General features: G+C 43.4%; 1 protein-coding gene across 3 annotated transcripts in view; it reads left to right on the forward strand.

The window, feature by feature from the left end:
* The window catches only part of syde2 (synapse defective 1, Rho GTPase, homolog 2 (C. elegans)), a 53822-nt gene extending 44074 nt beyond the window's left edge, over nt 1-9748 (forward strand). For all 3 annotated transcript variants that reach the window (XM_080770698.1, XM_080770699.1, XM_080770700.1), the window contains 3 exons: nt 626-807; nt 1061-1292; nt 5730-9748. In XM_080770698.1, coding sequence (XP_080626824.1) covers nt 626-807; nt 1061-1292; nt 5730-6526 — 1211 coding nt within the window. In that variant the 3' untranslated portion in view covers nt 6527-9748. The remainder of the gene's footprint in view (nt 1-625; nt 808-1060; nt 1293-5729) is intronic.
* The last annotated feature ends 7014 nt before the right edge of the window (nt 9749-16762 follow it).

Consider the following 16762-nt stretch of genomic DNA (forward strand, 5'->3'; position numbering starts at 1 on the left):
GGCAGGAGGGAAATGAGAGGTGAAGTCCACCACAAAGGGCTTTTATTGTTCCCTTACAGACATGGCAGTAATATTTTGGAGGATTAGCGGCGATAGTATGGGGTTTCATGTTTGTCTGGTCTGGTCCACGGGACGCTGGCGACACAACACAGGTGTGAAATCACACGCGCACAATGAGGCCTCCCAACATTCTGACGCCTAAAGTTATGTTATACTAATGCCTATGACTCTGGCTGCAGTGTTACGCTCCCCCGTCACGGCTTCTCTTGGCAGCTACAGTAACCACGTACAGTATGTCATCATGTCCAGCCATCTAAAAGAGTGGGGGAAATAAAAGCATTTTATCTATCAATAGCTACACTGACGTTATTAGCAATGTGCCAAATGTTTAAGTTGCCCATGTGATGAGTTGTTTATTCATTCAAACATCGGAAAATTCGTCCCCTACTCCTCTGCTCGTCCAAAGTATGCCATTTCTCGAGTCTTTGGTGGAAACATGTCTTTGTGACCAATGACCATCAACACACCTGAACTTACACGACTTGTCTCTGTTTCTCCGTCTTTCTCTCCTCTCCATATTACCCCATCCTCTCTCTCTCTCGTCCCCCCTTCGCTCCTTCTCCAGGTGTGTTGAAGGACTATCTACGAGAACTGCCCTTCCCTCTGATTGATAAGCAGTTATATGAGGCTGTGTTGGAGTCCATGTCCAGGAGACCTCTGAGGATTGGTCCAGGGGGCTGTGAGAATGACCAGTCAGACACGGAGCACACGGTCAGCTTGCTGGACATCCTACCAGACGTGGAGAGGGTGAGGAAGTACTAGTGTTCATTTTGTCCCTGGTTCCCAGAGTGACCTTGATAATTATTGTCTAATACTCCTTCGCATGACTGCGTTGCTTGCTAAGAAGATCTGATCTTAGAGCTAACAACATGTTGCGTGTGGATTGAGCTTTGTGGTTATTGTGACAGCTATAATAAATTGTTTCTTCTGCTACTAAAACTATATTTTTCTAATTCTAACAATAATAACATTAGTGGGGTCTTTTTGTGTGTGCTTCAAGACAACGCTGCGGAAACTTCTAGACCACTTGAAGCTAGTGGCATCCTACCAGGAAGTGAACAAGATGACCTGCCAGAACCTGGCAGTGTGTTTCGGCCCAGTGCTGCTCAGCCAACGCCAGGAGGCCTCGTGTCACACTAACCGAGTCTTTATTGACTCTGAGGAGCTGGCCAGTGCCCTGCACTTCAAAAAGCACATTGAGGTTCTGCACTACCTGCTTCAGCTATGGCCTGGTGAGTCTGAGTGTAATTCTGTGGTTCTCAAACTTTTCAATGACAAGGAACCCCATAAATCTGAGAGTGTACAAGTGGGCCCATTTGGTTCCATTTGTACACTCAGAATCACAGACCTGTACGGGTCCACTTGGAACCCCCTCAAGGAACCCTGAGGGTCCCTAGACCACTTTGGAACCAGTGGTCTAATTCAGGGGTTCTCAACGTTTTTGGCTGGGGACCCCCGGAAATGCTTTGGCCATGTCTCGCGCCCCCGCCCCCCGAGGGGTCGCGACCCACGGGTTGAGAACCCTTGGTCTAATTCATTTTTGAGTCATTATCTGAATACATTCCAATGTACTGTAGCTGTTCTGCGTGCAGTACAGTATATGCCACGCCCACACCGCTTTCTGCCAGAGGGGGGGTATCATGCAAATTGCTACCAGCTCTGTGGCTTAGTTCCACGCAGAACCTTGAAAGGGCCGGGGGTGCTTTGATCCCTGAGGTTACCCACCACCACTGGCACAAGCAAGGCAGATAGCCACTGGCCACCATCTGTGTTGATCCGGTGCAGATGGAACTCGGCCTCAGTGTGCTTCATCATGGCAAACCACAAAGGACAGAGCCAATCAGAGCCAAGCGAGTAAAGCCCTGCCATTAACCAAACCTCTGAGGTGTGGCTCTCTTGTCTTGTTTGGACAAATCACCAGCCAGGGGACTGATATCCAGAGCTAACCAGTCATCCTCCAATTGCTAGATATCTGTCCGTTTGTCCAACAGTTGCATGCTGGCCACAGCTGTCCCTTCCTTGCAGTTGTTCATTGAGATGTGAAACAACCAACCAGTCTGAGATGAATATGAGAGATGACACCTAGTGGGGAACGCTCAAAAGCATTAAGCATATTCCTTGCGTAAAATCTTTTGTTGTGTTATTAAGTTGCTGTTCATCTGTCACATGCTATATACACATTCTGTGTGTACATGTTCAACTGTATTTATTCACCCTCCAGTCACCCCTTAATGAACGTGTTAACTGTCACTGTCAGCGTGTGCTTCAGTGGATGTTATTACTGAGGTCTAAGGACGGAGAGGCACATTTATCCCAAACCTCAGAGTGTTATAATCTAGACTGTGTACAGGCAGACAGACTGAGCATAAAGATGTGACTATGTGAAGTATTTCCTTTTGGCCAAGTTTGCTAAAAGTGTTTTTTTGTTTTTGTTGATCTTTTTCTAAATGTGCAAAGCAAGGCATGGCTATTTGTTGGTCATTTCACTGTATAGTCATAACAGTTAATAGGGGGGGGGGGGGGGGGGGGGGAAGCACTTTCTACTGAGTGTTTACATTTTTATTTTGCTCATCATCGCTAACAAAGATCACCATCTCTAACTGACTAATTAAAACCGTGTTTAAATGGAGGGGCTAACAATGGTGTAAAACATACAAACAAATAGGACCTAAAATATTAAGCCTCTCACCAGTACTGTGGAAAGTTGTAACGCCTACAGCATTGAGGGACACAGAGCAGCATACACAGGAGCATAAGTCAGCATTCATAAGTCTCATATTAGCTGGTAGCCTAGTAATAGGTAAGTACAAGTGAAGCTGTGCAAAATGAGACAGACAGTGCTTACTATGTACGTAAAAAAGGGAGGTATTTGTTTATTTTTTGGTAAGAAAACTGCTTGCAGCTAGAAGAAGAGTCTGTCTGTAGCAGTGGTTTTCAAACTGTTTGTGCCAATGGACAAGTCAAAATCTGTATTCATAGTGAGAATAGCCAACTCATTTTGAACATGTGCGGAAAGAATATAAATACATACAATATTATTCACCTATCATGACATGCCCAAAATACGGACACCAGTTTTAAAGTGGTTAATATACTGTGTGTGTGTGTGTGTGTGTGTGTGTGTGTGTGTGTGTGTGTGTGTGTGTGTGTATATATAGTAAAATAATACAAATATTCATAACTTGTTTGTGCAGTTATATATATTGCAATAATAATGTGTGGTTGTCACACTGTGTGGGAACATATATAGTATAGGTATTTAGTCTTTGATAGATGTGCATGTGGGTCTATCACAGTCCTTACTATAACATAAGTCTGCGCTAGCATGTCTGGCTACTAGTGGCTAATGACCCGGTCTATAACAGTCCTTACTATAACATAAGTCTGTGCTAGCATGTGGCTAATGACCCGGTCTTGTGAGAAATTCTAACCTTGATCAGACTTTCAGCGTGGCTTCAAGGCAATGTTTCCCCTCTGTTACCTCCTTTCAGTCCACTTCCCCTGCTCAAGAGCGTAGGATGGCTGGGCTATAATTAAAGACATTCCTGGCCTAACCTTAGCCCTCAGCCCTCTAAACTTCACCCTAACATTTCATGGCCATTATGGGATATTTCCATCCGCCTCTTCACACCCCACACGCATAACCAACCATCCACTGCATTGTTGCTCTCTGGGCCTCAAAGTCTGTGCGTCTTTGGACGAGCGCGAGGATACATGACAGATGTGCTTTCTGTCAGGTCAAGGGGCTCTTTATGTTTGTGTGTGACCAGACCACTGACCACCATTGTGTCTTGGTAGATACATGTTATATTAAGGAGGCATATCACATGTGGGGAATTTGAGTTTGGATACTCAGTGTGTGTGTGTGTGTGTGTGTGTGTGTGTGTGTGTGTGTGTGTGTGTGTGTGTGTGTGTGTGTGTGTGTGTGTGTGTGTGTGTGTGTGTGTGTGTGTGTGTGTGTGTGTGTGTGTGTGTGTGTGTGTGTGTGTGTGTGTGTGCGTGTGTGTGTGTGTGTGTGTGTGTGTGTGTGTGTGTGTGTGTGTGTGTGTGTGTGTGTGTGTGTGTGTGTGTGTGTGTGTGCGCGCCATGTTCTTCATCAGCTGTGTTCTGAGTGCATGGTTGCTGTTGAGCAGGTGGTCAGGAGTGGATCGCACGATGGCAGTGTATGACAGCATGTGGTGGAGGACATTGTGTGTGTGTGTGTGTGTGTGTGTGTGTGTGTGTGTGTGTGTGTGTGTGTGTGTGTGTGTGTGTGTGTGTGTGTGCGCGCGCGCGTCCTGTATTTTTAAGTGGTGGCTTTAACACAAATGTGTTAAACCAACCTTGGGAATGAAATCACGCAACATTGTGGTATTATATGTCTTTTCAAAACAGTAAAGAGACTCAGCAAGAGCATGTGATGTCCATAAAAGGCACATTGCCTTTTATCACTTACAGTGACACTGAAATAACAAAAGGAACCACATTACATTGCTGCTTGCTCCTGACTATTTGAATGACTTGAATTTCCCGAATTACAATCAAGGTCTAACAGGCTTACCTCTTAATGCTATTCTGTTTTCTGTTCCCTTCTTATCCAGTAAAAGACAGCTAGCGGTGTCGAAGTGTAGATACACAGAGAGAAATAAGAGAGTGTGACAGGTAACTGAGTTGTGTTGGAGTTGGTTTTGTTGAAGTGTTTTTTTTACTATTTATTTTTGTAGTATATCCACCTTACTCTCTTGTCCAAAGATTAGCATAATTTGTTATAGCTTTATTTACCTTAGTTTAAACAGTAGTGAAAACCGAGGACCCCAGAAGAAAGTTAAATAAAGCCTATAAGCTAAACCTCAGAGACAAGTCAGAGAAGTTTCAAGAGTGTGTGTTGGAGTGAATTCAGAATGCATACTTGTCTTAAGCATGGCATAACATAAGCATGGCATGGCATGTTGTCTGATGTTATTTCTGCTACAGGACCTCTTGTGTGCTCACATGGTCAACAGCAGCTGGACCTCATAGTCCCGCAGTGGCAGGCATTGGAAGGACGCCGGTGTCCTTCTGGCTGTCCATGCATCTGTCCACCACTGTGGTCCCAAACCAAATGTGACAAACAAACAAAACCACTCAATTGCCAGGGAATTTCGCTGTGCACCTTCATGATCCCTGTAGGACAAACCCTGTTGATTTTCATGATCCCATGACTTTTCCTCTACCACCGCCCGTCAATCTAATACGCCACAAGCCAGGACGTGACCTTTCCCCCCCTGGTGAGAGGGGCTGGAAGGAGTGTTGCGGCTGCTGTGTTCATTGTAGGGGGGTGAGGATTTACTATTCTGTGCCCATCGGGGTGCAAATCGGACGGGGCTGAGTCGGCTCAAGCGAACTTCAAAACGTTCGACATGGCAACTCGTTCGCTTTAGCTCAGTCGGTGGTGTCTCCCGTGGGTCAAGTTTGCTTGAGACGGCGCCCCTCCGTCGCGGTCTAAAGCTGTCTTTGGAGACCACAATATGGTTCATCTCATCATCATCATGATTTTGTTCTGTTAACATTTATGGTACTCATATGGTTAAGGCTTGTTTTTGTTTTAAGGCATGTTTTGATATTAAATTATAATAATTATAATGATGATCAAATAGCTCACCTTCACATTCTGACTTTGACCTAACCTGTCTTCCTGACTGTTTTCACAGTACCAGACGAATACAGCCAGCGGTCTTCCCCTACTCCCACAGCAGCGGCTCTCGACACCACCACCGACCTTCTGACCATCCCGCCTCTCCGACGGAGGAAAGAGCGCCCGCAGGTGCTGAACCTGAGCGACGCGGAGATGGCGGGCGTCCTGAGGCCCCGGCCGGGCCGCCTGGACAGCCCCAGTAACCGCTACGCCGGTGACTGGAGCGGCTGCGCCGGAGAGTGCTACTTCCCTCCTGAACTCATGCTGCTTCCTAAGGAGGAGGCAGACTACGACGACGTGGCCTCCGAGGACACAGACTGTGTCAACGAGGAGCAGGAGCAGGCAGAGGAGGGAGGAGAGGACCAAGATGGTTCTAAAGCACAGGAGAGGGAACAGGATGTCCCGACCTCTGCACTGTTGGACTCTCCCGAGGAGCAGGAAGAGGAGGAGGAGGAGGAAGTGCATGGGCCAGCGGAGGAGGAGAAGGAGGAGGAGGAGGGAAAGGAGGAAGAGGTGGAGGAAGGGCACGGCGAGAGTGATGGTTCAGGCAACAGTCAGCCCAGGGAGGAAGAGGAGGTGGAAGAGGTGGAGGAGGTGGAGGAGGAGGAGGATGACGACGACAGGGTGTGTGACCACATCCTCCCCCCGCATCTTCCCAAAGAGCACACCTACCAGGCCTACATGAAGATTCAGGATATTAGCCCGGTGCTCAGCAACAGGGTCAACCTCCGAGACCTGCAGGAGAGCATAGACACTCTAATAGGCAACCTAGAGAGAGAGCTGAACAAGAACAAGCTCAACGTAGGGTACTGACTCGTTCCACACACCAACACTAAAACGTGCACACACGTAAGGTACAGAAAGAAAATGTGTGTGTGTGTGTGTGTGTGTGTGTGTGTGTGTGTGTGTGTGTGTGTGTGTGTGTGTGTGTGTGTGTGTGTGTGGGGCGGACGGGGGGTATCTGGGGGCAGGTCTGACTTACCCTATCACGGTGCTTCAGGAGTGTTTTTCTGTGATGATACCATGGCAATGGTGTAAGGTGCTGTATGTTCCTGCACAAATCAAGTGGATGAGTTGAAAAGATATGTAAAGGGGCACTTCTGTTTTTTTTTGTCCTACCTACCCCTAAACATTCCGCTTTTCCCCCTTTTTTTTCCTGTCAGCTATTTGTTGTTTTTGTTGTGTTTTGGTCCAGATCTGTGTTTTGTTTTGTTATTGTTGCTTCTCTTCTTATTAGAAGAACCCATTGACCCCCAGGGGTGTAAAAGGTGCCTTAATTGTGTGAAGGTGGTACATTAAGGGGACAATCCACACTATAACAAAATTCACATACCGTAATGCCAGTCTTGTGATCTTAGACATATCGTAATGCCAGTCTCGTGATCTTAGGAGGCCAAAAACTGAAGTTGTCAATCAGCGCTGTCGCGAAGATGCAAGGGGCTTCGCTTGACAGTAAATTGAAGACTTTGTGAACATGAGCAGAATAGTGGAATATGCTCTATTGCATTATAGAATGAGCGTGTCGTGTTCGCCCCAGGAAAATGTTACTGATTACTGTCTTACCCACAAAGTCTCATATTCACTGTTGGCATTGCATTCCCAGCAGTTGTGCCTCAACGACAGGGTCAAGAGTTAGGAGTTAACTCTTGAAGATCATAGAAATGACCTATGTTAATTCTGCTTTAGAGTGGATTTCCCCTTAAAGGCAGCAGAAAGCTTTTCTATTGAGGTACGAAACTCAAAATGTTGTACAACAATAATGCACTTATGAGGCAGGCGGTAGTGTAGATTGTCGGTATATAGTGCAGCAATATGTTGGCTGTGGACTGAATGATGGAATAACAGCCACTGAAACCTCCTCTTAGGGTACTGGAGCCTGGGAAACTACACATGAACACGTGCATCAACACTCACACAAACAGTCACAGTCACACACACACGCACACGCACACACACACACACACACACACACACACACACACACACACACACACACACACACACACACACACCTGCCCCATTGGGATGGGAGTTATTATGTGGTTAGATTGTCTCTGCTTGTACAAGCATGCACACCAGATATATAGTACATTTCATCTTATGCAGGCAACTAAAGAGAGAGTGCATTTTATGTGATGTAATATCGACCTGACAAGTGAAAAGGCTTAAAGACCAGCACTTTTCTGCTCTTCCCAACGACCCCACCTTTTGGCATGGTGCGCGTTAAACCATGAAAGAGACAAAAGCCAAATGTGAAACACAAACTGCAGAGCAGCAGTTAAAATGGTTACTGCAGATGCAGAAGCCTTCGGCTAATATGAGTTTGCTGCCTAAATAGTCAAAAGTACATTTTCAGCAATCCAGGGATTCAGAATGATCAGTATTTAACATATATATGTATATAAATGTATTCGGAGTATATTATTTTTTACAGCTTATGTTTCCATGGTGTATTTAAATGCTCCCAATGATCTTCTATAGTGTTGACTCGTAGTAACAGTTGCATTTCTTCCCTTCATGCTACCTGTTCACATTTTTATGTGCTGGACTAATGGTACAAATTTAGCTGTAAAATATATGATAAAGATGTTCTTGCAGAAAGAGATATTGTTATTTTTGTTATATTGTGTACATATTTGACATCTATTTGTTGTCTCTGGTGGACTATGTTCATTTTGGTGTTTTTGTTTTTTAAGGTACTGAACGTTGCATGGTCAAAAGCTTTACTGACATAAGATTATTTCCCATCTGCCTTGGTTATTGATATTTATGTGTATCGACACTATATTATGTAAAGTATGCACATTTCTTCACCTGGTTCATATGGATGATGCATATCGTTCAAGCATTTCTCTAGAGCAGTGGTTCTCAAACATTTCTTTAATGTCAAGGACCCCCATTACTCTGTAAGGCCTGTAAGGGTCTATTTGGAACCCCCTCAAGGAACTCTGAGGGTCCCTCAGAGAACCATTTCCTTGATGTTTTGAGAACCATTTCTCCAGAGGACTGAAAGGCAGGATAGCAGTGTCAAACTCAGTTCCTTGAAGTCAGACTGTCAGTATACAATGTCGTGTTGTAGAGGCCAGACTCATGCTCAAAATGAGGGCCAAGGTTGGTTCAACTCCCTTTGCCCTGAAACCTGCCACATTTAATTCTAAATTATATCCAGTGTATAATTGCCAAAATTCTACCGCAATCACCCTTTTATACCTTCTACTATAGCTGAACGGTCCTGCTCCACGGGCTATCTGACACTTATGCTCCATGGCCTACTCTGTCAGTTGTGCCCTCTAGGTCTGAGAAGGACTTGTGAAATTGATTGTCACCGGGGTGCCTTTCAAACCATCTGTCTGCCCGTTCAACTGGGAGGACAGAACAGAGAGGACCCATTTCATCCTCCACTTGAAATTTTGGTTAGCAATATTAACAGATTTGTATTTTTAAACATTACCAAGATCTTGTTGGAACAAAGAGCACAACCCATACTGACATTGGCACTTGCTGGATTTATTAAACCGCAGGTGAAAATCATTTTCACTAATTTGTACTTTCAGTATTGCCTTGATATTACACAGAATCAGATCTCTCATTTCAAAAGGGGAGAAACAAAACAAAACCTGTAAACCTGTGCTGTAATTCGGCTTATGCTAGTCTTGCATGAATAGCATAATTCAACCTTGCATGGCCGATTTTGCCAATCATGTCTAATCAGTTACTTCAAGGAAGGGAGGAAAGCAGTCAAGTGTAACCTCTGGCTCGATCCTTTCAATGTGTGATCTTCTTCCTGTTTGTCAATCAATGCATTCCTGTCTTGTATTATCCAAAACAGGCCATTCTCTATGCCTATCACATGTCAGCATGTCGTATACAGTATGCGTACACGTCGTGTCGTTGATTAAACTTTCCTAGCTGTGCCGTCTGTCCCCTGGAGAGAGAAAAAACAAAGCAACAAGGAAAGCATCACCCAGCAGAATATTACTTTGTACTGATCCCGACAAATGTATGGTCATATTAAAGTATATTATTTCACGTTCACATGCAGTCTCCTCATCTTCCTGCACAGCAGCACAGCAGGCGAGCTGCCTGCAGTGACTCTTGACTGCATTTTATACCATATATATTTTTAAATGGCAAAATAAGATATACAAGCTTGTAGATCTGCTACTTTGGATGCTTTTGTGATACTGTGGTATGATCAAGTAGGGTGTTCATTTTTGGGGGGGAAACCACAATCGAGAATATAATAATAATAATAAACTTTATTTGTATAGCACCTTTCATACATAAATGCAGCTCAAAGTGCTTCACAAGGCAGGACACAAAAATAGAATACATTAAAACACAAGTAGTTAAAATGATAGAACAATGGGCAAAGAACAAAATTGAATATAAGAACATAAAATAAATAAAAACTAATAAAAACACCACATGCAGCAAATCAGTCAGGACAGGGTAGGAACGTGCATATTAAAACTCAACTAAAAGCAAGAGTGAAGAGGTGAGACTCTTGAGTTGAGATTTAAAAATGTCTACAGAGGGTGCGTGTCTGAGCTCGAATGGAAGTTTATTCCAGGCTGTTGGGCCGTAGAAGCAAAAAGCTGCCTCACCATTTTTTTGTGTGCACATTCTTTTAGGCACTTCAAGTAGGCCAAATATGACGATGGGAGGTTTCTGCCCGACAGCAACGATATGTTGTCGATGTTTTAATTGTTTATTGGTGATTGGTTTTTATTTAAATGCTACTTCAGAGAAAGTGAATTCAAGTACAATTAATATGAGAATACAGCTTACAACCAACAACAGTTGGTACCTCAAAACATCAAAAGTAAAATGTGGTCTATATGTGAAATAGACCTTGCTGTCAGGAACAGTCAGGAAAGGTTGCAGCTGAAGAAAATAGTTAAATCAATGTTAAAAACATTGATTTAAACAATTGAAATCCAAACGTGAGTTTCAGAAAATCTATTTCAAATGCATACGTCATATATTGTGACAGAACTACTCAACAGAGTCGCATAAATCCAAATGTGAGTTTCAGAAAATTTATTTCAAATGCATACGTCATAGATTGTGACAGAACTATACTCAACAGAGTCGCATTACCATTGTTCAAATGCCTGCATTTACAAAAATACCTGATCTACACAGCTTGTAGATCTAGTTCTGCTATTAATAAAGAATGAATGGGATATAGATAGATAATAAGAGAGTTGAAACTGGACTCAAGCTTTCAGATGTCCTTTGTAATGGAAGAGCAGCTGAAACCCAGCCTCATAGAGTAGAGATAAATTAAGCTGGGAATTGCCCTTGGTGGCTTGTGGGAATCTCCCAGCACAGTGCACAGCTTCAGGGACATTCCCAGGATACATCTGTCTTTTGAGTTGTCCAGTAAAATCTGCTGTAGTAAGGCTGTGATTTAATTGTGGCTTCCACACATACATTTTACTACAACCATTCTGGAAGTTATGTAACAAATCTATTTTATGGTAATCTTTGCCAAATGTAGGCTAGCATATGAAAGTATAGACTGTTTAATTTCAGCACATAGCACCGTAACCATATTGGATAGCCTGTACCTCTTCAAAGTAATATGAAGTATTTTTTTTCACCTGTTAATTATACTACCATGAAAACCCAGCCTGGGAGAGATTCCAGCGTGGCTGATAAACATCTTCTGGCAGGTAACTAAAGAGGTCAGACTATCCGGACACCTTTCAGCAGCAAATGGTTTTCACCATTTTGTTATGTGTACATACAATAATATGCTCATATCATATTTTTATGGTTGTCACGTCGACCTACTAGTACTACTACAGTATGATGTGCCATGGAAAGCTTCAGGGTACATAATGTACCCATGAGTGCAGTGTGCATGCATGCCTGCAGGCCTTTCTTTGTTTTATATCCCTTTTTTTATATCAGCAGCACGCGCCCTCAGTGAACCTACGGTACAGAGTACAGACTGGAATTTCAGTGGAGACAGAGCCAAGCATCTCATTGACAATCTGAAGGAAGGTGCATGTGATTTTACATCGTATAATGTTCCTGTCTGTCAGGCACCATTAGTCTCAAGGCCTTATTGAAGTTATAGGCACAGTTATGCAAACATCAAAGAAAGAACTATATTAACCTGTTTCAGTGCAAAGGGTTAACTGAAACCAGGTAACTGTAACTGTATTACAAAATACAAATGTACAGAATTCTTCCTCAAATTGCTGTATAATATTTATATACAGCCATGTGATGGTTAAAAAATATACAAATAAACCCCTAACCCTGAACAAACACTGTTTGGTTTGTTCTACTGAAATCCCATATGAAGACACAGAGGTAGACATAATGTCATGGAGCCTGTTTAGTTACTCAGCTATAGCCGCCACTTAATATAAGCCTGTCTGTCTGTGAACTGAACTGAACTTTTGTTCATTTCTAATTCGGGAAACAGAAGAGTAGAGACTAGAGAGATAGGAGTCTGTCTCTTTGGGTAAACATCCTTGACAGCCACCTGCATGTGAAACCAGACCTTTTCTCCCCTCCTCCTCCATTCTATCCCCGTATTCTCTCTCTACTGACCTTTGATTCAGTATCAGTGCTGTAGTAGTAGCCGACCACTGGACCACACTGAGGTCTGCCACTCTGCCTACACAAACACCTCCCTTTTTCTGACATTGTTGTTATTTCTGTTTTATTTATTACATTTCTTTCAGCTTTACTGGACACTAGTGTGTGGAGATGGATAATATAAGGTTTGATTCCAGGCCTTAGCAATGTGTCGAAAGTGTATCATGCCAGTATCATGGTCAGCATCATGGTCAATATCATGGTCAGTATCATGGTCATCATGGTCAGTATCATGGTCAGTATCATGGTCATCATGGCCAATATCATGGTCAGTATCATGGCCAATATCATGGTCAGTATCATGGTCAGTATCATGGCCCCTCATGTGAGATGGGTCTACCACTCAAACACTCAAAAGTGTCCATTCATTGTCAATGGGATTTGATGTTTGTGTTGGACAAAGTTTGTGCACATACACTAAAAGCTGGACATAGGAGCCCCTCAATAAAGCTTTTATTTGGGTGTGGGGGGTGGTAAGAGACAGTAGGGACCTGTATTGCTGGGTAGGAGATATATCACATCAGTCGACTATGACATCTATGACATATGACTCCATATAATGGCAAGGTGTCAACCTGATCAGAGCCCCCACTGAAATGTCCAAATTACCATCGCATACAATTAGGTATTAATTTCAAAGAAATACTGAGCATGTTCGATCTGTCAGTGAACATGTTCAGGTATAGGCTTTTGTTGATTCAAGCTATATGTATCCCCAATTCATTACTAACCATGCAATTGTTATGAACATGTGCTTGCTAAGCCTATAAGTAATTGCTGGGAACCTGTAGGCAACAGCCCTGGACAGACATTCCATACATGCACTGCCCTTCAATGGGAAGGCTATTAATCACATTTTACCAAAGTCCCAGCCTTTCTGATGTGTTTTTTTTTTGGGGGGGAGGGGGGGTCTTTTGTTCCCGACAGGCTGGCCCCTGTACTTGGCAGCTCATCTGAGGGCTCCGGGGTAGATCTGTGACGTAGCGATGACAGATCCCCCTGCTAGAAGCCCTGTTCTGGACCGCTATGATGATGAGAGTACCAGAGGGAAGGCAGGTCGGAGGGGAGAAGACAAGGAGAGCGAGAGGTGAAAGTGAAGAATGGAGGGAAGGGGAAAACAGAAAAGCGGCTCCTTAGATGCCAGGGGCCAGGCCTCGCACAACATGCGTAGGTGCACTCTCTCCACCACCCCACCGCCCTCCACCTCCATTGCTCTGTCACTCAGGACTAGACTATTTCATTTTAATAAGGCTAATCCCTCTTAGAAGTAAGCTGCTCATCACCTCTCTCCCTCCCTCTCTCCCTTTCTCTCTCCTCCAGAAGAGAGCAATCTCCTTTCAATGTGAGGACAGGATAAGGGTTTGGGTTAGCTCCGCTTGATAGGAGAGAAAAATGTGAAAGGTGAGACTGAGGAGAAGCCTTGATGGCAGCTGTGCGACGGCTCAGTGAGAAGATCGGGGCCTTCCCCTGGTTTGATAACTTTGCAGGTGGCACACCTTCACACATGCTCAGTGATTCATCATCCATCTGTCCTTTAGCGTCATGCTGATGTGAGACTGAGCGATAGCTTTGTTCTCTGTAGAGGAAGTGGAGCGATATACTGTTGGTATTTTAGCACGATATGAAATCAGCTGCGGCCTCACGCTTTCACGCTTTTAGGTCATAATTCAAGGTTCAAGGTTGTTACATTTTGTGTACAGATCATGCTGACAGACTGCTGATTAATTTGTTTTAAAAAACGAGGATTTGAAAAAAGACAAAATCACTTCCAGTCCATGGGCTACAGTCCATGGTGTCGGAGTGATTTTCGTCCTCAAAAATGATGAAAAACAGCATTCTACAGTACCCTAACCCTAACCCTTGATCGTAGGAGATAGTAATGTAGGACTCTACAGATCGCTATCCATTCATAAAGTTTGAACACTTGAAGAAACTACTACTGAAAACTGGAAACACCGCCAATGTGGCACACTGCATCCTATCCGTAGGAATGAACAATCGACAGCAGGTGACAGAAACAGGACGGAAGACAATGAGGGCGGACACAAGTGTGGCCTACATGGGTCACATATAATTCTCCCAGCTGGTACCCACTTAAGGCCCAATCAGATCCCAGTTCAAACCCATATAGGCAAACACAGGTGGCGCACACATGGTTCTGAAATAAAATGGCCCATTTGGATACCACCTAAGATCCAGTTAGAAACCCACGTAAGCCCATTATGGGCTAACACGGGTGGGCCCTTTGTGAAAACTGGGTGCACGGACCACTTGGAATCCACTGTGACGGCCCTGCCCCCTCTGCCTCTGCACAGCAGGATATCTGGCAGCCTGGGTGATTAGGGCAGAGTGGAGCAGGCCGTCAGGCCAACTGTGTACACCTGAGTGGGGTGTGGTTTGGGAGAGTATATAAGGGCCTCTCCTTCCATGCTCTCAAGCCAGCTATCTTACCTTCCTTTCAAGCAGTTGCACACCTTTTACAACACTCACACACAGCACACTTCATACATCCATACACTGCATACATGACTGATTACTGACATTGTCACATCTCATACCAGTTTATTTGATGATTGCTTAACTTATTTTAATTTAGAATAATAAATATATAATATAAAAGGTTTGCGTTGTGTGTGGACTTAAGCTTCTAAAATAAATACTGCTGCTGTAATTAAAGAGAGAACATACTCTCAATAGTGGATAGACTGAATGATTAACTACCCCAAAAATATAGTTTACATTTTACCACTACTATTAACTTAAAACAGAATTCTTAATATTGTAAGCATAATGATATTGTCGCATTGTGATATTTGGCCATAACTCCCTCCTCTGAGGGAGCTACCTTTGGGGAAGGGGGTTGTTTTCCAGACAGGGGCCAGACTGGTGAGGTTCATAGGTTCATGGGTTCATTTAGCATGCCAAAGTTTGTGCTATTGCCATTGAGAATGCATTGGGCGTTTAAGTTAAATAACTCAGAAACTACAAAACATTTCAAAGTAAAAAGTTCCAGCATGTGTTTCCACAGTAAGCTGAATTTTACAAAGTGTGAATGGAGTTTCTAGGTGAAAGTGATTTTTTGAAGAGCCACTATCTGCCTATAAATGTCTCAAATTTGAAAGCACTATATTTCTAAAACTATGAAACATTTCAAAGATTCCTTTTCAGGCACACATGTCCACCGTAGGATGAACCTAAATAGGTTTGAATGGGGTTTCTAGGTGTAAGTATGTAGGACTAGTAGTGGGTGAAACGTTACAATATGTTGTAAAACAATGACTAATGGTAATATTTAGTGGTTTTCACTTTTACAAAGAATAATAATAATAATATAATATAATAATTATTCTTAACCGTGCACTTGCACGACAGCAAACCTATTCATGGGGAACATTCACCAAAAGCAGCTGATCTACAAGCTCACAAGCTGTCATGATGTTGTGCAGCCTATATATTTTGGTTATTTGATTTTATATAGTGCTTAAATTAGTCCTTTAATGCAGACCGATACAAATAAGGCAACATAAACCCATAATAATTGAATAAATCTGGAAAACATCATTGGTTTGTGATCAGTTTGACTGCTTAATGAACAGTAAAGACATCAGGATTAGGTTAAACCTGGCTGTTAGCCTGGTCCGGAGCAGGCTAAGTCCAAAGCATAAGTTTCCATGGTAACTAATGTAGCATCACTTTCATGAAACCGAATCAAGCCTCAACATATCCAGGTTAACTGGTTAAGTTAATCTGGCAAGATCAACCAGCTTTCATGAAACCGGTTAAGCACTGATCCAGGATATATTAAGCCAGGATATGTGTTAAAGCCCGGCTTAATCTCTAATCCAAGTTTCGTGAAATAGGCCCCTGGTTTAGGTATATGTTGTGTTTACTGTTTGACCTAGTAACTTCTGTTCTTTGTATCCAATAGGATTGGGGAGCAGAGCTACTCATGTTCAGCCTAAGTGGCTCGCACCTGGGCCCGGGTGTCGACGCCCTATAAATGCCTGCTTCCCCAGTCCTTCCACAGATCTGTTCTTTTCATTTGCCTCCTGCACTCCACCATGCACACTTCTCAACATTTATGTTAATCCATACAACACGCACACACATACATTTCACTCATGCATACACGTTAACCTGTTTTGCTTACATATCTTGTTTTCCTCAATATAGACTATCCTGTCTCTGGCTCTCTTAAATCGCTCCTGTGCACAAGGTTGCTGAGGCTGGGGGCAGGATGGTGTGGCAAAGTGGGGAGGCAGGTATTTATGGTTATAGGCTTATAGCATACAGGTGTATATTTGTTTGGTAAGCCTTGTTGCATTGTTATAAAGTTAAAGATGACGAGGTGGCTAATTGATTTTATTAGGAAGTGTTTGTTATAATATTGGTTGCTAATTTGTGGTTTGTTTTCTGTAGATAATGTGG

The sequence above is a fragment of the Protomyctophum bolini genome (genome assembly GCF_963924005.1).
Source record: "Protomyctophum bolini genome assembly, chromosome: 8".
Taxonomy (NCBI): domain Eukaryota; kingdom Metazoa; phylum Chordata; class Actinopteri; order Myctophiformes; family Myctophidae; genus Protomyctophum; species Protomyctophum bolini.